We start from the raw sequence: 24,671 nt of genomic DNA, 5'->3' as shown, positions 1-24,671 counted from the left end.
AGATCATCACCTCTGAGAAGATCTATAGCTTCCAAAATCACATGTATTAATGAACCATCTTCCTTATTACCCTAACATAAACAAGACCTGCTTCTGACGTGCCCTTTACACGGTTATCAGGCAACCAGGAGCTGATCAGCGAGCCGTTCAGTGTCACAGTACCTGCCTTTTACTGTTTCTTCTTTTCATATTTCTTCTTCTTCCAATCTTCAACTTTTTCATCTTCCTGCTCTGGTCTACCTGGGTTGTCATTCACTGGAAATGACCAGTGAGATTGAAGTTCTGGCTCTGGTTTAAGTCATTTTAAAGTATTGCGAAGCAGCATCATGCAGCACATTGCCCACTGTGCTACTACAGGAGCTTGGGTAACAGTACCATGTACTGTGGCTTGAGCTACTAAAAAAAGCTAACTCAGTCTAGCATTTAAAAGATACTATGTCTTCAGAGAGATAACGTGTATGTGTGCCTGGCAAGCTAAGATATCATAGCTGACTCCAGCACTTAATGCGTGTCGTATGCTTTGAACACAATTCATACTAAACACTCAAACTTGAAAAAATAGATAAAGGAAAGCTGAAAGCAAGGGTGAATACATGTTTGCTTATCTTTTCTTTCATTAGAAATACATACATATTAAATTGGAGTATCAGTTGTGAAAAATTGTAGATAGCTATTGCATTATTTAACAGATTACACAGCTTAGTTATGCTTCCAGTATTATGCTCAACTACATATAATTATATTTGTCAGCATTTAAATTTACATTAAGGTTTTAGCAGGTCTAATTAGCTCACGTAATTTTTTTTTTAAAAAGGTATTTATTCAAATCAAGCTGAACTAAGAAAACCACAGATCACAATAAAAATATCCATAAAGGAGGTTGCAATGATTCTCTCTAGTCAGTTTTTAAAAAAGAAAGATAGCAGAATTTGCAGTAGCCCCCAAACACATGAATAATGGTTTCACCTGAAGGTGACTGCAAAGCTCCATTTAACATGTAAATATCCAGAAAAGACAGACAAACAAAACCCAAGGAAGAGCTACAACACAAAGGGTCTAAAATAAACAAAGAACTTAAAAACACTTACGGTAACTACTTTCACTATCGCTGGCATTTGAGGTTACATGCTCTGAAATTGCAACACAATGGAATAAAAAAATAAGGAACATACACTGATGGCATGAGTCCAACAGAAAGCAAATTGACACAAAAAAATCCAGATGAAAGACAATACTGATATCAAAATGTTGAAATCAATACATACTGCATATAAAAGTTTTAAGGTACTTCTCATAGCTCTCAGGATCAAGCTTAATTTCATACAAAAGGAATGGATGTTAATAAAAAGACAAACATTAAACAGCACATCAAAGTAAGATTATGAAAAGTACACTAGTTCACAGTTCACACATGACCCTGTACATTTTTTCCTCAGTATTACTTTCCAAAAGCTCCCGACTTTTATTCTGGACTACCTATATTAATTTCATGCCTTCTGCATAGTAATAAACATGTTTCAGTAACTACAAGATGTTTATATTTCCTTCTTTTAACCTGTGTAACTCTGTTTAAAATGTTTATGATAAAGAATTTCAGGTATCAATCTATTCTACTACCTCAAAATTCTCCAAATCTAGTGAACAAATATGAACTTGGATATTGCTCGACTTTATTGTAAAGAATTATTTTGTATGCAATCCAGTGTGTGTTTCTATTTGTAATGAAAAAACACTGACATTCACGGGTTAAGACTGCATAAAGAAGCTTGTGATTGACCTATAGAAGTAACTTACAATTAAATTTGAAATTGTTAAGTGTGTGCAAACAATAATATACATATTGTTGTCATCAGGAGCCTTTATAGTACACTAAATTCAGTGTGATTCCTCCCCTACAAGATCAAAGGGAAGGAACCAAGCACACTCCAGAGGTATTGTACAGTTATGAAGCAAGTGTCCTCGTTACAGTCATCACTTGTAAACTAATTAACCTTTTAGATTGTTTTTGGATAAAGTGAACCATTATCCTTAAGCCACAAATCTCTGGCTCGACTCAACTCCCTCACTATTTACGTGTGGGAAAAACAGACAAATATTTCCAAATGTTTGCAAGCACCAGCAATTTGTATCCACTTCCATTTCACCTTCTTGTCTTGGAAAAACAATGTCCATGTTGGCATGGAAGAGGCAAATAGTAATGTTTAAAAGCCTCATGGTAGAACACAAAAGGGAAACATTGTCAACTGAGGATACAAATCTTGTGACAGTCTGATAATGAGCACAATGGTGAAGAAATAAAGCCTAAAATGCCAGCAAGAACAGCAGTCTTGCAGAGCCCAAGTAACACAGCCTGCATTAAGCACAGTAAAGCAGCTTAAAAATGTCTCACTGTGTTAAAATCAGGCTAGAAGCAGGGGTCTTTTTATAACGGGATCACCTAGTGACACTTCTGGACAATATTAAATAGTTTAAACTAGGTATGACCATCAGGCAATAAAGACTGCTCATGATCTCCTGCTCTAAACCATAAGGCCGTAAAGGTTGCTAAGGTCTTCTGCTTTAGACCGAGAATTTCCTTGAAACCGGTCATTTCAGAAAAGGAAAATTTATGTTATAGCTACTAGAATTTTTATTTCATGACTGAGGCCAAGTACAGAAGTACACCACTTCTTACTTGTAATATCAGGAACACTGTGCATTACCATTATGCACTGGGAAGAAATGTTATCTTCAATGACCTTCAGTCACTTAAGCGACTAACTTTACTATTCCATAAGCACATAACAATGCACGTGTTGAATATCTCAGTCACCATCCCTGGAGGTATTTAAAAGACAGGTAGATTATTTAGTATTGGACAGTTACGGTCGGACTTGATCCCAAAGGTCTTTTCCAATCAAGCTATCCTATGATTCTAAGATGAAAGCGAGGTCTTCACTGTTTTTACATTTGCCATTTTAGTGCAGTGGTGGAGTCTATATACACAAACAGATCTGTTTGTACTCAGCAACTTTTGACTCTTACTATATTAAGTAGTTAACATTTCTGCACAAAATAACAACTAATGTTTACAGGTCTCCTTTATTAGCTACGCCTCTACCTCACCTAAAAACATCATAATAGTTCAAATAAATCAACAAATGCCAGGAGAGTTTTTCAATTTTCTTTCTTTCAAGTAGCTGTGAACATCAGTGACCTATAGAGAGGGCTGAAAACTAACTAGTTAAAGTGTTACAGCAGTTGTTGTACTATTACTGTAAAAAGTATAGGTTATTTTTAAATAAATAAAAAGCACAAAGACAAGATAAAAGTAACATAAAATATAATCACTGAATTTAAAAACACAATACTATTAAGGACAAACAAGTAAGTGCTGGTAAGCTGCTGAACAACAGAATATCTAACGTGATAGTCACACGAGCTTAAGAGTAATGTGTTCCTGAAAGCAAAAACTCCATAACATTACAAACTAGAAAAAGCTTATGAAACATTTTTAGAGTCAACCTCCTTATGTCAGTAGAGCACCTGCCTCAGGGAGATCTGCTAAAAGAAAAAAAGTAGTAGTTTTTCAGTTGGAGGTTAAAATAACTTGGGAGTATTGTGATCACTTACTCAGGCCTTTTGATCCCATGTCGTCAGGGACCTCCTGCAGAGTAGTCCCCAGAGGGCAAGCAATAAAAAGACAATCACAGAGAAAATAATTGTCAGTAATATATAAAATTGGCGCTACGACAGGAGACAGTTCCCAGAACATCACAAGGGACGGTAGGTCTATCAGACTGGACCTTACTGGCACATGAAGCGTAATCAGTGATGCAAACAGCAGAGAATGCAGATTGTAGCAGATCTGGTCTCAATTAGCACAGTAATGCAACTGCTTTTCAAGAAAACACTTTTTTTTTGTAGTGCTGGCAACAACAATGAAAATCAAAGTAACTTTTTCATTAGCAAAACCAAATCAGAATGGAATTACTTTGAATTAACCAGTCTAAAGGGACTGATTCAAGAAGCTGGTAAGATCCATTACCCTTACTTTGTTGCTGTGTGCTCTCCTCCAAGGCAGGAGTGAGGAACCATCACTGACAGTGCTGGCAGGCTGTTATGTCCTCCAGCTAAGTACACACCATTACTCAGAAACATGACCCAGTTTATTGCAAACTGGGATACTGTGGAGTTAAATTTCACTTTAACGGCAAACAAACCGTTTTATTGATTTTGCGACTGGTTTGCCACTGGCACCTCAAGCTCATTCCACCTGTTGCAGCTCCTGAAACTGTCTCCATGGTAACACCCTACTGCAATCTAGCAGGCCCTTCTACGTGTGCTTTGCTCTCCATCAGATGGCACATACTTACGGTCAATATCACTGGTTTCCTGCTCACTCTGGTCCTTGTTCTTGTAGAAGGGAAATTTTCGGGAAAAGAGGTTCTTTTTACGCTTGTCATTGAATGACTGCTGAAGAAGAGAAGGAGGGGCAAAACAAAGGATGTCTAATGTCTGTGTGAACAAAGGCCCAGACCAGCAGCTTTGTGGAAGCTGACTCCTATAACCACATTATGCAGTGCATATTTCAGTTTAGCAATATCTTCTCAGTTCATTAAAAACAGAGATGAGGATCATGGCTTTGCTCACAACCTCCGTATCTCCCGTGCTTACTACGGAGAGAACTGGCAGGCAGGTCCATCCTATATGGGATGACCCGTATTTCACAGATCCAGGCTCGCGGGGAGTACAAAAAGCCTAGTTGTACTGGGCTGCCGTAAGACGGCCAAACCATAATGAATTCAAAGTCAATTAAATCACTGACATTATCTAATGTAAGTGGTACAGTATTTTAAGAAAACACCGGGGTTTTGTACGTGCTTTTTCAAACAGCTGCCATCATAACAGCAACCAGAAGTATTTGCAGCGTTACCCATTTGCAAAGGTAAAATTGTAAATACTTAGGTGACACCTGCAAACCAACATATCATACAGTACACAAAAATGGAAGTTAAAAGCATTGTATCAAATGCTCTTACAATAAAACCAAGCAACAGGGAAATAGGAAAAAAGGAAAAAAAGAAGCATGCCTAGCTAAAATATCCAAGCAAAAAAGACCCCACACAAACTGTATGTGCTTCAGTCTTTCACATCTGCAGTTCACTGCAAGTTCATTCTCTGTAAGTCTGCATCCTAGCACCAAGATTAACTTTCAAAATATACAAACTGATTTAATTTTTTTTTACTGTGGTAATTACTTTTTCAAAGGTGCATTTATAGAGAATTACCACGTGAAAAACCCTGTAGTCCAAAGATCGTATTCAGCAGCTTTTGACACCAACTGCTTGCCTTGCTGAAGAATTTCTGCATCAGGTACTACCAAAGTTTCTAGTTCCTACACAAGTACGTGCATACCCATGTGTCTGAACATAAGCTGATACTGAGCCCCTTGTTTAAGTGATAGAAAGTATCAGTGTATTTTCGTTCATATTTAGGGGTGTCTACAGGTGTCACTAGCACAGAATTCAGTAACATCTGCCACATCTTCTGCTGAAGTCTTCACATGACTACAGCACCTTTAATTTACTGTTCTAAGTCAAGAAAGAAACTCATTTCATAAATACATCAGTTACATTTTTATTGCAATTCTGCCTAGAACCAAAACTAATACAGCTAACTTGAAGCCAGCTGGAATTTCTTTTAATTTTTAAGCACAGATGATTCATCTGTCCAGTTTTGCTAAGACATTAAGCTTGCCACGTTTTTGCCACCTGGTTTGCAGAAACTGTATTAGGGGAAATGTGGAAAAACTAAGAAAACGCCCAACTTGGTTTTGAGACCCTGTCCTGCACGAGGACTGTTTATTTTTAAGCCAAGTAGAGCCCATGTGCAGCAGAAAGTAACAGGACTTCCACTGAAGCATTTTTTAAAAGCTACTTTGAGGGAAAAAAAAAAAATTCTATTTGTACATTAAAGACACTAACACTCTAACAGTTATTTCTAAAATTTGAAGCGTATTAACTTTCACAGAATCAAGCAATCGTTCATCTGTCTTCAGCCAGCTTGAGCTCATCTTCCTCTATTATACACAATACAGCTGCAGAAAGATGTATTATTACCTTTTCTACCAGCATTAGGAACTGAATGAAATCAAGTAACAACTGGGGGAGAAAGTCAAACAGGACAAAGTTTTATCAGTGAGTCACCTTCTTCACTACAATTACAAAACTGGCAGTTGGCCTTCCTAAAGAGAATGTCCATAGAGCAACACAAAAGCTGCACCCTGTTTTAATAACAACTTGCTTGGCAATATCAGATATTGAAACACCCAGTGATATTTTAAGTACCACTGTTTAAAAAAGTTTACTTAAAATTACCAGGTGTTAAAGAGACATGGAACCACAGGCACACAGTCGGTGATACCGAGCTCCAGCAACAGCAATACTGTTCTAACTAGGAAATCCATAAAACTTTTAATTGCCTGGCATCTGTGTCCAACTAAAACTGTCATTCCACTATAAGAATTCGTGAACTATCCACCTGACATACAGACAACAGACCTGGCTTTGAGCCAATCAGATGCTTGCAGGAACCATAGTTAGCCTGGGCAAGGTTTTAGGCTGTGGTCCTCCTAACCATCTTTATATGAAGTCAACAAGTCCTTGCAACTGATTTCTCATAACCAGAAAAATTAATGTAATCCACAGAACAAAGGCAACAAAGAAATATGCCCAGAGGAATAGAACTTTGCTGAGTGCACTGAAAAACACTAACAGGAACTTCAAAAAGTGGAAGTCTCACATCTATATAATTGTTCCATTCAGACAAATCCCTCACTTTGGGCAAAAGAATAGGGGAAATGGATGCAACAAATGGTGCAGCTTAACTGAGGTGGTTAAACTGCAATTGAAAAGGAGTGGCTGATTTATTGTACCTCATAAAACATAATCAGGTTCTTCATTTTAGTTTTGAAAATATTTCATAACAATAATTATTTTAACTTTCCGTACAGTAAATCTCACTGAACTGATATAAATTTTATATACTGCATGTATGATGGTCAGAGTCAGTTCCATTGCCAAAAAAAAGAGAAAATCAACTATGACACTGATTTTGCATAAAGGATTAGCCATGATTATAAAAAGCTAGGGAGAACTGTTTATTAGTTGAAAAAGCATAGCAATTGTATTGAATTTTTCATAAGCCCACTGCAAATCATAAACAGGCATCATAAGCAAGAATATATTAAAACAGAAGCAGGGCAGAAAGTGAGATGAATGTGTATATGAAAGGATCAAAAGAAAAACAAAATCAAACTATTTCTGCTCCAGATTTTTCAGCTTTCCTTAAAATGAAAGGAATATGGATTTTGATGTTTGCCATCACTAGAGTTATTCTTTAAGGTTTTAATGTAGAAATTTTGAAGAATTATACGAAGTTGGTATTTCATCCTGTCTATGGAGTATTGTGACATCAGACACAGGAAGGCACACAGTCCATTAGGACACGTATGGTGCAGACTGGGAGAAATATCACCATGACAAATACAGGAAGAATGCTTTAAGGAGAAGCTGTAATGTTAAAACACTTACAGCTAAAGGCAAAGACCGTGAACAGCGTAAGTATGTTTGCAAAATGAAATGTTACTAAAGAAAAAGAACTGCAGCTGTGTATCAATGGCAAGCGTAGTTGCTTTTCCACTCAGTATTCCACACACCTTTGGTGCTGTAGTAGTACACAGTCATAATTCAACACTGCTGTTGTCAAAATACTACTTTAAATACACCGTTAATTAAGTTAACTCTTTGCAGTTCATCAGTAGACAAACCACAAAACCATGCAATTATCTTTCAATGAACATGGTAAAATTTGAAAAATTATTGAATGTAATTAAAATAAGCTAAAGCATTCAAAGCAATTTTCTTTATGTGACTTCTAAAAAGTGAATTCAAATAATAAAAATGATCTGGTTAAAAATTACATCAGTTGATAACATTCTATTCCAATATCAAAATATTGATGTATCAAAACAGAAAAAAACCTGCAAATAATCCACTGATCCCTCAAGGCAGTACTGTAATCCCTCAAGGCAGTACCGTAATCATTCATCAGAAAATAACTAGAAATACCAATTTCCCTTTAAACAAATACTTTTAGAAACAATTAGGACATTTTCTTCATTAATAATCTAAACTGAAACCTTTGCCACATACCAGAGGGATGTAGATATAGATTTGACAGTACTTGAAGACCTACAATATCAGGATGAAGTATTGAAGCTTTAATACTTTATAGATGTGATTTTTGAAGTTAAAAAAATGTTGTAAATGAAATAAATGACTAAAAGGAATCTTTGGGATCTACAATACTAAATGACTAATGTTATGGCATTACAACTATTAAAAATAATCACTATTTAAGAAATAGCTTCCTCAGGAGCTTAGAGCAAGTTTCAGATTTTAAAAATGATAGTGTATTACTCTTTAGAAGTCTCCTATATTTAAAATGCATTTAACTAAGTCTCGAAATTACTAGTTATATACTATTGATAGAAATTGTAAGGTTGTGAAATCTCAAATTTCAAACCAACCATAAAACCTCACCCTCAAAACAAAATTAGAAGCAAAAGAAAAAAAAAAAGGCTGTTCCACCATTATTGCTGTAATTTTAGCTACAAAAATTCCCATTACTACTTAAGTAGCTACCATGCTTTCTCACCACTTGTTCCCGTCATGTGTACTGGGATGGGGATTGCCTATCGTGCAGTGAACTGCACGAAGGGATTGACTAAAACTGAAATCAGGATTTCTTTTGGATTATTTTTCATCTGTAACAGTTATTTTACATGAGTTGAACACAACCACATTAGGATTTGTGCCAATAGAGAGTGGCGGTGCAAAAAATCAGCTTCGAGACGGAGATCGATTCTGGTCAATCATGGCATTGCCCTTGAGATTCTGTAAGGCTATATCCTTCTTTAAAGCCTCTGCTGTCTGCGTTAACTGTATACATCGTAAAACCTCATTTTGTCATAGGGACCCTGTTGAGCTCTAGTTCTTTATTTTCTATATGCATTGAAAACCTTTTTAAATTTTTGTTTTCTGAAAACTGGCAGCAAGCCTCTGCCCCCAAAAAGGTGGTCCAGGACTAGAATCCTTGCTAAAGGACTAAACTGCTTTATAAACAGCACTTGCAGAGCTGTTAGGGATGGCACTATTCAATATCTGATTAGCATCTACAATTCCCACTCCATTACAGTATTAATGATAATATATATTTCTAAGCTATTTCTTCAAACAGTTTGCAGTGTTTTGGCAATTCACTTCGGTGCTCAGAATTCTTTCTATTTGACACAATCTAATCTCTTGACTAAAAACTGAAACAGAGTCTGCAGAGATAAAGCACTGAAAAATGTTACCATTCACAATGCCAGGTGTAATTAGTACTTCATTAACTCACCCCTTTATCTCCTCTTGTTTTGGAATTGAATTTCACTGTCTTTAAGCGGGCTCGTTCTTTTTTCTCGACTCTACCACAAAAACACACACAAAAAAAGTAAAATCAGAATCTTCTTGAACTTCAAGTTACCACTTGTGACAACGTAAGCATACAGGTGTACCTTTTACAGTACAGGTTTTTGTTGTTGATGACACCTTCAGAAACTGGCTGCCAGCTAGTGGCACACTGCATTGGAAAAGTAGGTATTATTTCTCAAGCAATGAGCTCTCGGGGTATTTGAGTACCCTGTGATTATATAGGTTTATGTTCAACATATCGAGAAGTAAAAAGAAAAAACATGTCACAAGTGAGCAGCCTCAATTACCAGTCAACAGTGGATACTAAGATGCAGAGCACCTAATCTCTTATTTGGGTCGCTGATATGCCAGCAAATATCTTGCTTCTGTTTGCCACCAAAGAAAGATTTTTTTGGTTTCTCAGGTTTCAGAGAAAAAAGAATTCATGATACTGTCATGATTCAAATAAAATTTACTTTGCACATTTTCATATATAAATGGTATAATGTTATTAAGCCCACGACCTGGTTGCACTGAGAACAAAGAGCAAAGCATATGCAATACACATACTAACCATATCTGACATTTAATAGCAGACACCTCAAAGTCAATAAAATATCATGACATACCTGCGTTTGCTTGGGATAACTCCAATTTCATCACTTTCTCCATCTGGAGTTACCTGCCGTGCTTGCCACCATTCATCATCAGAAGCATTAATGACATGGAGAATATCGCCAAATTTGAAGTTCAATCCTTGACTCGGAAGGCCGCTATCTTTAGTCTTGTCATAATCAAAAAGAGCTCTACATTGGAAAGAAAACAAAATAAACATAGAAAAAGCAAGGAAAAAAAACAGGGGAGTACAAATAGCACAAAATATGAAGCTGCCTGTGTTGTTCACAAATGACTGCATCGTTCTGATAGCTGCTTAGAACAAGAATGCTGAATACATTCTCTTTCTTTCATATATACACACCCAGAGAATACGTAGTATTCGCTCGTACATTTTGAAGTTTTAATGAACGAGAACAAACTTTGTCCACAGCAGAACTCTAGTACTTTGCAAAAGGTTCACACAAGATGCCTCCTGCAATTCACCAAGTGCTTTGCAGAGAGAAAGTTACGTATCAGCTTAGGGGCAAAAAAGCAAGTATTTGAAGCACACAGCACTGTCAAAAGTTCTGTAATGTACATGGTTTTATATCAAGTTACAAATTGGGATCATTTACTTACATAAAAATTTACTGTCTTTAAAGTAAAAGTTGATAACCTGCTCACAGGGAGGCGGGCGGAGAGGGTGGATACTTGGAAATACAACCTGAACACAACTTTGCTACTGCAGTACCCAAAGGCAAGGAACCTTATGTGCATTTTTCTGGAAAACTCCCAACCATTCCAAGAGAATCTCATCCTTTTTCTAAGGTAAGCCTGTTTTCAAATAACAGGCCTGAGCAATACCTGAACACCAGCTGCATGGCTACAGTTTTATTGACATTGCCTTTGCCAGCAAGATTGGTTTATGCAAGTCTGCTATTAGCCATACCCACATTTGTGCCTGACTCCATTCCTTCTTTGTGCTTATGAAAGCACAACTATCTGGAAAAGCACACTGTGAAGCAGCCTGCAGCACTGATCTGGGTTAAATAGAATTTCTTTTCTCCCTGTTGGATCATTTTATATCTGTACCAGCCCCCTGAGGAACTGAAGAGACCTGCAGTATGTTTCTTCCAGGAAAATCAAGGGTTCAGTGAGGATGTGGAAATGGGTGAACGACAGGAACCTCTTACCATATCTATCTATGAGATTCTCCCAAGATGTTGCCTTATAAAGGACTCTTATATCTGAAAAACGAGTACAAACCTCACCTATGTAAAGTGAGAAGTGCCTGTATGACACAGGCCAGAATTCCCTCACCTTTATTTCATCTGCAAGTTCATGTTTGTCAGTGATGCACTAACAATCTCCTATGTTGATTTAGATACTTGATACCAAGCCCATCACGAAGTAGCATCAATAGATTACAATGTCATGATTTAAACTGGTGTCCTTTTTCTTTTCCAAATTCAGTGTGCCTCTTCATCCCAAACACTGGTCTTGCATACCCTTTTCAGCTGTATTTTTGAAATCTCAAATTTTTAACCCACGTCAGTACCTATAAGTCAAATATTTACTCCATACAATATTTTCGCTGTGTGAATTTTGTTTTCTAAGGCACTGAGGGTATTTTTGGGGGTTTGAACTGTATTTGTTTAACCAATGACAATATGCTTATGGGGAAAAAAAAAATCAAATAAAAATTTTTCTGTCAGATAAGTTCATCTTTAGCCTAAAATTCTACTGCGAAGTCATGAGTTGTTTTGGGATGCCACGCCTTTCTTGGGCCATAAAAAGTATCAAAAACTTTTCATAAAAGGCTAAAGGCTTTAATAAGCATTTTCTAAAATATTTACAAAAAACAAATTTCAAAATGCTTTATCAATATTTTCTATCACAATACACAAAGCCCTATTTTAAACGTGCAACACTTCTAATTTATGAAATTTATAATAAAATTTAGGCATTCAATTTTGAAAGAGCTTGGAGGTTAAAATGCCATATTCCTTCAGTAGCTTCACATCCACTAACAGATCTTCCAGTTTAATTTCATAACATACTTGAGATACCCCGATTCTTTTCATAAAATCAGAATCTTTATTTTCTTTGAAATAGCCTAAACACTGCAGGTAAGAAAATCACATACTTAGTATCTAGTCCTCCAGATTTATTCTGCACGTATTTCTTCAAGAAGTGCTCTGGATAAATATCATTCCATATCTCAAAATAAACTGCACATAAGCCATTAAGTACTTTTAAAGTGGATCCAAGTCATATACATTTTTCACTGAATTAATCAAACGCATAATGAAATTTATTTCCTGGGAGTTCTCGTTAGCATTCAAGCAACAATTTCTACCAGCTCTATTTTTAACTTCGAAGTTTTAGTTTGAATATAAACTTAAATGAGCCACATAAATGATCTGAGCCTCACAGCATTAATATGTTTGTCGACTGCATGAGAGAAAATCCACACGAGTGAAATGGAATCACGAATGGATAAAACCATATATTATCAACATGTGCTCTACAAACTGATAAAAGGTTACACAGGTTTTGCACAACACAAGGCAGTTTTATCAAATACTTTTCCTCTGTTGAGGTCATTTCAAGTATAATAATTCTGTTGGGGAAAACTGTCAAAGCTAATAAAGATATTAGAGTTTTATAAGATGGATTGTCACACAGTAGTGACAAAACTATGCAACTAAAATTTATAGGAACACCAGGAACCAGTAATGATCAAATAAACGAGCCAAAAATCTCTTTCAATTCCAACTGATTAACATGGCTTTTCCCGCATGCCTGGCAAGTCATCAAATGAGAATTCATTTCACAGCCAAGATGACATATTTATCTACAGACTGGTATATAAAATTAAATACCTCTTTTATTAACTCTCTGAATGGAGACTTCTAGTACAGGTTAACAATACCACGTATATATTTATTTAGTGTAAATTATAAACAAAAACTTACGTAAAAATAAATGTGGTATTCTTGATCGATTACTGCTTTGAACACAGTCCTCCAATATTTACTCTAGATTCCTATTTAAATTTAAATGACAAATCCTGAAAATTATTTTATGGAGAAAGCACCAAGCCCTCCCTTTTATTTATTTATTTGGTTTCTTCATTTATAAGTCTACAGAAACTCAAGTTAACTTGCATGTTTTATTACTGTTTATGCTTCAAAGCAAAAAATTTAATGGTTGTGTTAACAGTGCCAAATTTTCCAGAATGTCTTTGTACCTGGCTACACTCATTTTCAATGTCATGGGCTGATCATCAAGTTTTACTGAAACATTTCTTAAGGTATTCTTGCTGAACAAAGTAACCAAGAATTCCTGCCGCAAAAAGCAGCTCCACACCTTATTTCATGAAACATGAACGTTCTTGGGAAAGCTGTTTAAAACTAGATGTTTGAACTATCAGAATAACATAGGGAAGCCAAATGAAGTTACTACTGCAGGCCTGGTGCTAAAGCCAGATCTTATTTATCAACGGATTAAATTAAAAATTCCTAATGATTTCAAAATTGTAAAATTTCTTCCACTTGGAGATGTAACTACTTTCTGCTTTAATCCAAGCAGAAATCAGCATCATTGTTTGAATTTGTAATGTATCATGCTGGTCAGAAAAACATAGAGGTAGAAGTAATTTTACACACTGCACAGACTGAGATTTGGCACACAAAATGAGGTAAACCAGGGAACAAATTTACTCCCTGCCAACGTATTATCATGAAATACCCATGAAAGTATCCCACTTTGACATGTACTTTTTCAGTCTGCAGATGAAGGAGAGTGTAGATGTAGTTCAGATGCACTATGTGATAGAATCTCTCTCCTCTTAGAATGAGGATCAGAAGTAATATAAAGCAAAAATAAGAGAAGGCCATTAGATCAGTACATCTTAATGCGTCAGGGGGACAGAAAGAAAGAATTAGATGTGCATAGGAAGAGCTGCTGCTACATTGTTCTATTTCTGTTCCTCTCCAAGTACTGTTTGTTACACTGCTAGTCATCATACCCCGATATACATACCACTAAAAGGAAAAACCTGCCATTTTACTTAAAACTGTATTTTCAGGCAAACATAATTGTAGTTTCCTTAATATTACATAAGGTTCCCAAAATGCTGTTTACAGGCAGACTATGCATAAAGGCACAAAGTTTCAGCTACAAGGACATAATGATGTATCTGATTTTATTTGCTATTTTGCTACCACGATTTTGAGAAATCACCAGAGATTATTATTTTTTGAGTATTTTTTTGATAGGTTTTCTACAGATGTAGCTGAATGCCTATAAACATTTTACTGTTGGATTTACCATTCAATTCAGCATTACATTATATAACTGGAATCCTTTAAGGCATATCCAAGACCAAATATTACAGAAAAAAAAACCAGCTTCAGTTACTAAAATTGGCTTTGAATTAGTACAATTAAAAGCAGAGAATGTTCATACAAGAGCAACTTATAATAGGGAATAAGCTGAATAACCAACATGTTTTGTCAGTACCTAGCAATATATGAAAAGATTCATAAAATTCACTTCTGTAAAGTCAAAATTACATCAGAAACCAGTCAAAACAGATCTGAACCTGCCCTGTGTATACCAAGTTGCCTACCAGTCTTCAGCATCTTTTGGAGCAATGACAAGAGTACATCTCAACAGCCCTGGCAGCACCCGCTGTTAAGAGATGTGGGTTGGAAAGTACTTTTCCTGAGAAAATTTTTGCATTTGAGATTTTCGTTCTGATTTATAACAAGGCCGATTCCAAGAAAGGTTTTTGAGACTTGGTAAATGGAATCGTCAGCCTCCACAAGGCTTCTGCCAACAATCTGGAGAAGGCTGCATTTTCTGCAGCTGGCAAAGTCAAAAGCTCACCCCCAATCGTTTACAGATAAGAACTTCCATCAGTGGAATAGAAGCTATATAAACACAAAATGCTTGTCAGCAGCTCAAAATATCAGACAAAAGCGTGAACATGAGCATAAGGAGTTTAAAACCTAACCAGGCTATAGCTAACCAAGCAAAATAAAAGCATTTAGAATTATTTAGGCTTAGTTATATGGTAAGGGCTAAAGCGATCAATCTTGGGATTATGGAAAGGAAGACAATTTCACCACAATATCCATATGCACACGTACCTGTGGAAATTCTAGGGCATGGATAACTGATAGCAAGTACTTATCCTTAGTATTTAATGCATTTGCCCTTAGAATTGTAAATGCTGAGCCCCCAAAATACTTGACGCTGACAAAGTACCAAAAAAAAAAAAAAAAAAAGAATAGCTCTACAAATGTGGAATCAAGATAAAGCTACTAAAATAACAGGTCAAACCGTAAAGGCTACATGTTATTCACAATCTAAACAGAACCACTCCTGAGTAATTGGCTGCATTTCTTTCAAAGTCTTCAGAAACAGGCTGCAAAGGACTGAGCCTTTTCTGAGCACAAATGCAGTTATTCAGGTAACCGCCTTGTGCAAGGCTTGCTTTCTTTTCCATAGCTCAAAAGATACAGCACCACGAACAAAACGGTGTCTGCTTTGGATGAGGAAACACAATAGTACCTGAGCCCAGGATTTTAGCAGGTAAGCCAGTGTGGTCCTACAACATTTTAAACCAAGTTTAACCCAAACAACTGCACTACTGCAGTCCTATCTGTGCTACTAAAATGTCCTGGCCCTTATTCAATCCAGCAGATATGAGCTGGTTCTAAGAACTCAAAAATCATGTTATTTTTAAAAATGCAATCCTTTTACCTACATTCCACAGCTGAAACATTATGCTTTATCAGTATTTGATAACTAATGTAGGAGTTAGTTGGCACATTAATTAGCTGCACCTTGCCATAATTTCCCAGTGAAACCACCTATTTTTATTAACTGCTTCACATTCTTTTAGCTCCGCTCCACTTCCTTTTAGCCTCCTTTATGTTAAATTCTATATGAATAAATTAATGTAGAATATTCTATTCAACTGCTTTGATGCATTTGCTCTCTTTGTTACTATGGAAAATGTTGTATAACAAGACGTTATTGGATCTAGAAATGAGATTTCTTAATACAAGTTAAGAATACAACTACAGTTAGTTGAAGGAAATAAGATAGAAATCTGTTAAAGCTTAAAGGGATACAATAAAACTGAACTCAATAGCAGAACAAGGGAGAATATGAAGACTACTGTCACAAAAGAACCCAAACTGAATTAAGCAAGTTGTTAAGACTTCACAGACACTGACTTAAAAGATTAAATGTATATTAGTGCTGAAGGTTTATCATTTCTCTGAGAGGTAGGTTATAAGAAGCAAGTAACAGCACCACTCTTCAAAGTTCATACAGGGTTCTCAGGGCTAGTGCTTCTTTTTCAGTTATACTACAATTAATTGATCTATATTAAGCTTTATTTTTAATGTAGTTTGTATATAAATGTCAATTTGTTAAGTTCAATAATAAGGAAATAATTGTATAAAAATGCAAATACAGAAACATTAAGTCTACAGAAAAGCAGAAAAAAACGCTAGCAATACCATGAAAAGGATGATTACCTGACATATAGGGATCTCTTCTGGCTGGTTCGCAAAGATCCTGACCCTGAACTAATGCTACTGTTCATCATCTGCTCCCGTAAATCATGGATTTTAGCTTCAAAACGACTGTATTCTGTAAAAAACGGAGACATTGCAATTAATTTCCCCTGAACTTCAGCAATTAAATTATTCACAAAAACGCTGAAAATCTCAGAGAATCAGCATTTGCTACATCTTATTTAATACAAGAAAAAATCCTCAAATATTAAGCACCATGTTTTGTAATTAGAAACTATGTGAAGTTTTACATTTATCAATATTAACTGAAGTAAAATTTGAAATAATTGTGATTAGGCAAAGAAAAACAGAAGCGAACCTCCGTTACACTTAAAAATATCATGGTTTTAATCTATAGTATTCACAATAATTGTTTTTTTCCTAATTAAAACAAGCATTTCTACAAACAATTATCATTTTTAATAGTAATAAAAAGACCGATACAAGATAATTGTTAATCCATGATAAAAAGAAAACTTCAGAACACATGAAGTGAAATACACATTTATAATGGAACTTAAGAAGTGGGAACGATAGCGTCTGAAAAAGCAATACTGAACAGCTGGACCTGAATTAGATAAAGAATTTAGCACTACAAGGTGGGAAACATGCAAAACATTCTCTGAATAAGACAATGTTCCCATTGGAGCTCAGGAAACAAAAAAAATACTAAATATCCAGAATTCTGGCACGAATCTCAATCCACCTGTGAACGACATTAGAGATTCAAACTCTCTCTATAGAACTATGTACAATGTTAATCCAGGAAAAACAGACTGTGTCCTTAAGCAGCACTGTGTACTAATAAAACTAAAATAAATCCATTTGATTTTAGCTAGAAAGGCAGGCACTAAAATAGTAATAGCTTCTTCAGGAGAAACATTTCCTGAAGTGAGGTACTTACATGCTGTCAGCATAACAAATGAACTCAAAACAAGTATGTTTTCCCTTCAGTTGAATAGTTTAGACTTCAGGATCAACAGATCCAGTTGTAAAACCTCTCTAGCTAAAGAAAACGTTGTGCAGCCACCACCTTCGCCAGGAGACCACGTGATGCCAGATTATAACAAGTCAACGCTGGGAGAGCCAGGGTGTGTGCAGCAAGCAGCTGCTTAACAGGGTAATGTGGTGCTTTTCCTAGCTGCACCCTTACTCCCTCTGGGCATCAAATTTGCTCAGAAAATGCAAGATTGATAAAGAGGGCTCTAAAGTGCGAAAGATTTTGAGGAAATCTCTAGACTAAGGTTACACCTACAGTTGTTGAAACACCACGAATGACATCATATTACAATCTGTAGCACTTTCTCGGCACACATATCAGACAGTTAGCACCAAGGCTTACAGATGGATCAGAAAAGAAGAAAAAAAAATAGTATGTTACAAAAGAATATTCTGCACATCAGTTTCTGGTATGTCACTGCATTCATCAAGGTAACTATCAATCAGATGCTCTAGCAGTAGAAACTGCCATTACCCCCAAGCAGATTATTAGAATACAGTCTCTTCAACACCCTGACTTCTGTCCTTTAAAACCAAAAGCCAGTAGTTTTTAAGATAGCATCTTAGCTTTTAAAACGGCAAATGCCTTTTTATAAATAAAGTTCAGATCAAATAATTTACCAGCACTAAACCAGCCTGATGAGGTTGTTCAACAAATGAAACAAAACGAGTATTTCCACTACAACATACGCTATCACAAATAGAAAAAGAATTTAGGATGACAGGATGGTAACCCAAGAAGAATGTGAGAGAATGACATGTTTTAGAAAGCAAATACCCTTAGGGGAAGGGCTCAGATGCAGAGAGAATAGTCTACTCCTGCTGTGCTGCTGCTGCACTGCATGGCCTTGGGTAAGTCACCTCATTTTACTCCTTTATGTCTGAGAAATGATCTTTTAAGCAACTTGCCTGTTTCTTGAGGATTTTGGAAGATTAAAACCCTACACTTCAAACATACTACAGGAATGGTAGCTGAGATTTCTGATGTAAGAACCATGGGGGAAAAAAAGATAGTCCAAGCATTTTCTTGTGCTACAGCCTGCACTGAAAATACCTGCAGTTCTTTGCAACAGCTACTGAAAAAGACTATAAAATTCTGTTTAGAAAGTATCATGAGTCATCTGTTGAAAGAATGAAGATGCCCTCTTATGTAGCATGTAAGAGAGTTAACAGGGGAGGCTAGTCCTTACAATTGCTTTACTGTGTCCTATAGATTATCTTCAGGTTGCTGGTTTTGCAATTTCCTGGAGTAATTTAATTTTTCTCATCAGAACTCCTGGGAAGTAAGTGCTGAGTGACAGGGACATCTGTAGAAGTAAGGAGAATAATTTCTACATAGAGGCTTCCTGCCATACCAGTAAAGTAAAAAAGGAAACTAATGGGATGAGACCGAGAAAGCTCTATGTTCAAAAAGAAAGGGTGCCAAGAGACGTCATATTTAGGAAATGCTTTAACACTCTGCAGATGGAATTTGGTGAGCTCCTTCGATGTAGAGCAAGCTAAAAACTGAGTTATATTCCTCTTACAGAAAGTTTAGTGAGGAACAGGATGGAAAGAAGCCTCGAAATCACTGGGTTTGGAGCTGAAAAGTAGACAGGATTTTGGTTTTTAAAAAAGAAAGCTTGGTAATAGACACAGTGGTATTGAAACTAATGCTGGAGACAGAAAATAAAACAACAGCAGGACTCTTGAAAGAGTATCAGAAAAGCAATTTCACTTTGGTACCCATAAGCTCAGCACCCATCCCCTGGTGACTCATTGAGCTTGGTTCAACTTTGGCATTATAAAGCAAAGCGTGAGATCCGCTAATCTGTCAAGGAGTGGTTAAATTTCTGTCTCTATGATCAAGAGGATTTGGATATCAACGTCTGTAGCACCTTCAATCTCTTATTAGCTGGAAAGCAATGATGCCAACCAGTAGTTTATGAAATGTAGAAATGTAGTCGCAGGACAGCAGTCAGAAGAGTGCTCAGTGCTGCTCCATCTCACAAACTCTACAAGAGCCAACAGCTGGTAGGAAGACTGGAGATGTGTGTGTTATCAAATGCAATCCGTATAAAATGCAATTTTATTTCATTATAAAATCACTACAGAACTACCTACATACCTCTATGACTTTAATCAATCCCTGCAGTAACGCCTTACTACTAATTAAATTCAAAAAAAACCCAAAAAACCCCACAAAAAATTCCTGAGAAGTAGCAGAAATTTACACAAATTAAAGTCTTCATGTAATGGATATATGAGACATGGATGACTTGGCTAAAAGCCACCTAGATAAAAGAGCATAAATCAAAAGTATTGGATAAAATCAAAAGTATTGGATAAAATCAAAAGTATTGGATAAAATCAAAAGCATGATCTTAGCTTAAAGCCTGTTTCTCACACTGATGAGAAAGCAAGTATTTAGAGATGAGATTTTGGCAAGCACAGAGCGATACCTTTCCTTCAAGTACTCCCCCATCCTCCAATGTTTACAGAATTTCACTATCTAAATTACCTCTTCCACTCAGCTTACTATCATTAGTATATCCCAAACGCTAGAGAACTGTTTTCTCTACAATTCCATTCTTTCTTATGGGGTGCACATAACATTAGATACATAGTGTATGACAAAACTGATCTGATTTCTTTTTCTCCCTAAATCACAGTGAACAGCATGATAAACTCCCATATGGCTAAGTGTGACAAAGCCAAACAATGCACAGATAAGTATAAAAGTTACAAAAAAAAAAAAAAATATTGGCGATCGATCACAAGTCAAACGCGATTGGGATAACCAAAGAGAAAGGGCATACAGTGCCTATGGTGGCACAAGACACCCACCCTCATGCACCACCCCAAATTACAAAACCAAACCACACAATACAAACCCTCAATCCTTTTAGGTAAGCATTTGATCAGGATCTGAAACCTCATGTATACAAAACTGCGGTGAACGAGAATTAAAGGATCTCTTCTAACATTCAGAATTTTTAGGAAAGCTGCTGATGCCATAAATCAAATAAAGTAATATGCAACAAAACTAACGTGAAATGCAATAAAATAAGAATTTAAGAATAACACTATCTCTTCTTGGCTAGAATATTCTCAGACTTTCCAGTAAGTTCAGGGGTCAGGGTAGAAGTAGTACCAGCTATTGTAACATCGAGCTTGAGGCAGCACAAGCATCTGCTGCTTCAGTTCATGGCAATTACACAACAGTACCCCACCATCACCAAATAAAACAAATAATACCCAAAGCTTACTCTGGTTTACATATAATCAGTTGTTAAGAACATTGGACAGATACATCTGGGCCCAAGTTTAAACTTTAAAATTATACTGGATAAGCAGATGGTGCAAACATAGAATAAATCTGCTCTATTCCATGTCTGCACGTATTACACAGCAATTAACAGGAAGGGTTGGGGGGCAGAATCCTGGAAGATTTCTCTGCTCCCAAGCTCCCGAAGTTATTTAACCTGGAAAACTGTAATGTTTCTAATATCAGTGTTTACTTTAACACAAATCAAATCTTCAGAAAAACGGTCTGAGCAGTGAAGCTCTCCTGGACTGCCTATCTGGTGGGTGACAAGAGGACAGTGATACACACAGATACACGGTGAACAGTCCACACAGGCAGGGGAAGACAAAAAAGAGGCTGCAGTGAAAATCAGTTTGGTCTGGAACACACATTCTAGCAAATGGGGCAAAATAACAGAAGACTAAAACAAGGGATGGGAAATTCAGCAAACAGCACAGAAGTAAAAGTAACTTAAGGAAGCATGGATGTGTGTGTACAGGGAACAGATGGCAGCACAGCACTAAGAAGCAGAGATTCTTACATACACTGAATCCACAAAGAGCTGAAACAGTTCACTTTAATTAAAAAAGTATGCTCCTTGCTTCCCTCTTCCCATCTGCCTATGGAAAGCCCTCCTTTCGCAGGACCCACTGGATCTGTCAAAGCAGTACTCTTGTGCTGATAATTTTATGTAACTACGGATGTATGTTCTTTTCTCCACATTCAAATCACGCCATTTTCCTTTTCATGGTGCCTCCCAACGAACTGAGAAACAGAGTCTGGTAGTAAGTCAGGACAGCCTCCATAGCACTGATCTTGTATTGACCTTCCATTTGTTTTCAATTTTAAGCTTGTGAGGTGAGACCGCCACAGCACGCCGCTGACTGAAATTGTATTTATGAGTTCCAGTCATACACTGCTACCATCCCTCAATTATCTATACTGGTATGTGATATATTCCCAGGTACCACTTGTGTTTTGCACATCCTTTCTTGTTACAGACCGCAGCATAAATTTCATCTGGCAGAGGCGTTCAGGAGTACAGCACATTTAGTACAGCTGCTCAAAACCATTAGCTAAGAAGTTATCTAATAAAATGTATGGGCCACAATAAAGACATCATAAATAATTTTTGAGGAGATATTACTTAGCTTCAATGCTTGTTGATTTACATTAACATGACCTGAGAGAGCCCACAATGCATTCCACAAGCTACTGGCAGCTTTCATGCACTCTAATGTGTAATGAGCTTGTACCTCACTAATCACCTGAAAGACTAGGCCACAGAATTTCAAATCAGATTAGAAAAATTGCATTTGTATCTAGCTAAGAAGTCCTCCCAGAGCCTGCAAAACTCAGAAAGAGACTAGGTCCGATCACTGCTGAAGTGAACTCACCAAAAATGTTTTTAAAGGTTTTAGCACATATTCATAACCTGCAAAAGGCTGCACCGCTCTTAAAGACAGACAAATAATTTTATTTATTAAAGAGCAGAAGTGAGGTTTTAGAGGATTAAAACATGTGTAAGCCGCCTTACAGTGTCTATCAGGGCTATAAATAGCAGAACCCTTCTTTTAATCTTAATGAGCCTGATTTTAGAGGTACTTTAATTGACTAATCTGGATTTACTTGCAAATGAGTAGAACCAGGTACAAAACAAGCAGGAACAAAAGCCTGGAAGACTAGAGATCACACTCATCCAAACAGTAACTTTCTTGACTGTTTTTTTAAAAAGAATTTTTCCTTCTATGAAATGGGCACATACTGGTCTTGTAAACCACCTTTGGTTAAGACAATCCATGTTCTCAGCTAGAAATCAAGGGAACCTCATCCTTATGACACATAACATAATGGAAAACTGAATTTTACAAAAGCATTATTGGCTTTTTTTCTGTTCCAGTTGGACTTATACAAATGGAAGATTCACAATAGATTACAAGACAAATTCCCAGAAAATAATCTTAACATATAAACATGAAAATGCTACCATTTCCAAGAGGTTAGTTATTCTGTTTTAAATTCCACTAGAAAACAGCGCATATACAAAGTGTCATAAACAGAAAAAACTAACCAAATACCAGCCATGAAAAGGTGAGTTCTAAAAAAGCTTCCTCCTCCTTTTTTTATCATTGACTTATTTGATTTAAATACAAGTGAATGAAAAGTACCAAGTTGAATCTCCTTTCCAGTACAAACAAACAAACAAACAAAAAAATCCACCTAAAATCTGCCTAACAAAGTCTGAGGTGATTTGATTGAACTAAGAATCTTAAATACATTTTGCAATGAAGAATCACTTACATCCTTTAATAAAGCTGAAAGAAAAATGTGTGTTAACTACTTGTATGAACAGCATAAGCTCAGAAGCAGAGGTTTTACAAAGACTGCCTTAAAATCCTTTCTTGAGATTTTGGTTCCACCTTCTCCTAATCTCACACTGATCCATAATATCACCTAAGAATATGGTGCTAATCTCATCAACTAACCATCTTACTACGCTTTCAGAGAAGTGCGTATATAGAGATGGGCCAGATCTGCTGAATTACAAAGAGACACCAATGTGGACTCCTAAATTCTAAATAACAGGCAGCTGATAACTCACATGAATAAGATGGCTGCACTATTGAAAATTATAATTATTTAGGATTTGTATGTCAGGTGGATCCTTGAGGAATAAAAAAGTGCTTAGCCCACAAAGTTATTTTCCCATCCAATTTTAACCAATTATATTTTCACATCTAAAATTTATTTCTGTGGCTACTTTTCTTATCTTTAAACACTTAAATGCACTCAAGCTATGATACAGTTATGGCAGCTTACTGGCACCTCATACATTTTCAGAATAACAAAATCTAACCTTTCAGAAATTACTTTTGAGGTAACACTATTATTACATCACACCCCAAACACATCAACAACGTTTCAGGTGACCTTTTAATCTGAATGGACACAGCAATGAAAATGTCAATGAGAAATGAGGGGAGAGCCCTCCCAGGGCTGTACACCTCTGGACAGTCCCACACTTCCCCCTTGCTGCTCATCTCCTCACTACATTCCCTTTGAGCACTGAGTCTCTCATGTTCCTATATCCCTGATGCAAAGCCCAGTCACAATGCTGACCACCTCTGAATTGTTACTCCCAGGAGATAGACATACAACCCAAACTGCCTTCCTCTCATTCTTCCACACAAGTACCACAATTTTTCCTTGCCACTCTACATCTGTAGAAAACCCAAAGAAGGGAGACAAGAGTGTGACACTGAAATGTTTCTGTAAAGCCAGGGAGCAACAAGAAAATGAAATGGCTCCAACGAAAATGACTCATCAAAATGCTTTTTTGTAATGGAGAAAAACCTCTTTCTGTGAAACTGCTGCAGGTCACGGGACTTCCTTCCTGTGCAACTCATGGTAAAGCAAGATCCCTTTTTATTCATCAATTATGTCTTGAAAGGAGATAGAAATCTGTGGCACAAGAGAGGGAATAAGGAAAAGCTTCCAAAGAGGAAAACAAGAACAACATTCTGACTTCCCCAACACACTTCTACAGGATAATTCCCATTTCCCAAATTTCTATTCTTCTTCTACCACAGACCTTAACTTTGCAGCATTCAGCCCCAGCAGGTTCAAACCCAGTGATCTCTGCAACTAGGGAGATTTTGTATACACACGTCTGTGTACATACCAAAAAAGTAC

The 24,671-nt window shown here is 36.6% G+C and overlaps 1 protein-coding gene across 22 annotated transcripts in view; it reads right to left on the bottom strand.

The window, feature by feature from the left end:
• DLG1 (discs large MAGUK scaffold protein 1) overlaps positions 1-24,671 on the bottom strand; it is a 152,089-nt gene that overhangs the window by 12,188 nt on the left and 115,230 nt on the right. For 10 of the 22 annotated variants that reach the window (XM_069865378.1, XM_069865360.1, XM_069865364.1 and 7 more), the window contains 5 exons: positions 16,655-16,769; positions 10,127-10,303; positions 9,442-9,511; positions 4,356-4,455; positions 1,089-1,130 (listed from right to left, as the gene is read on the bottom strand). In XM_069865378.1, coding sequence (XP_069721479.1) covers positions 1,089-1,130; positions 4,356-4,455; positions 9,442-9,511; positions 10,127-10,303; positions 16,655-16,769 — 504 coding nt within the window. Of the gene's footprint in view, positions 1-1,088; positions 1,131-3,612; positions 3,647-4,355; positions 4,456-9,441; positions 9,512-10,126; positions 10,304-16,654; positions 16,770-17,597; positions 17,733-24,671 lie in introns of those variants that run through there. The other 12 variants (XM_069865362.1, XM_069865379.1, XM_069865368.1 and 9 more) reach the window with 4 other exon arrangements.

The sequence above is a fragment of the Phaenicophaeus curvirostris genome, chromosome 10 (genome assembly GCF_032191515.1).
Source record: "Phaenicophaeus curvirostris isolate KB17595 chromosome 10, BPBGC_Pcur_1.0, whole genome shotgun sequence".
Lineage (NCBI taxonomy): Eukaryota > Metazoa > Chordata > Aves > Cuculiformes > Cuculidae > Phaenicophaeus > Phaenicophaeus curvirostris.
The sequence above is the reverse complement of the archived record's forward strand: the minus strand, read 5'-3'. Positions and strand labels throughout refer to the sequence as shown.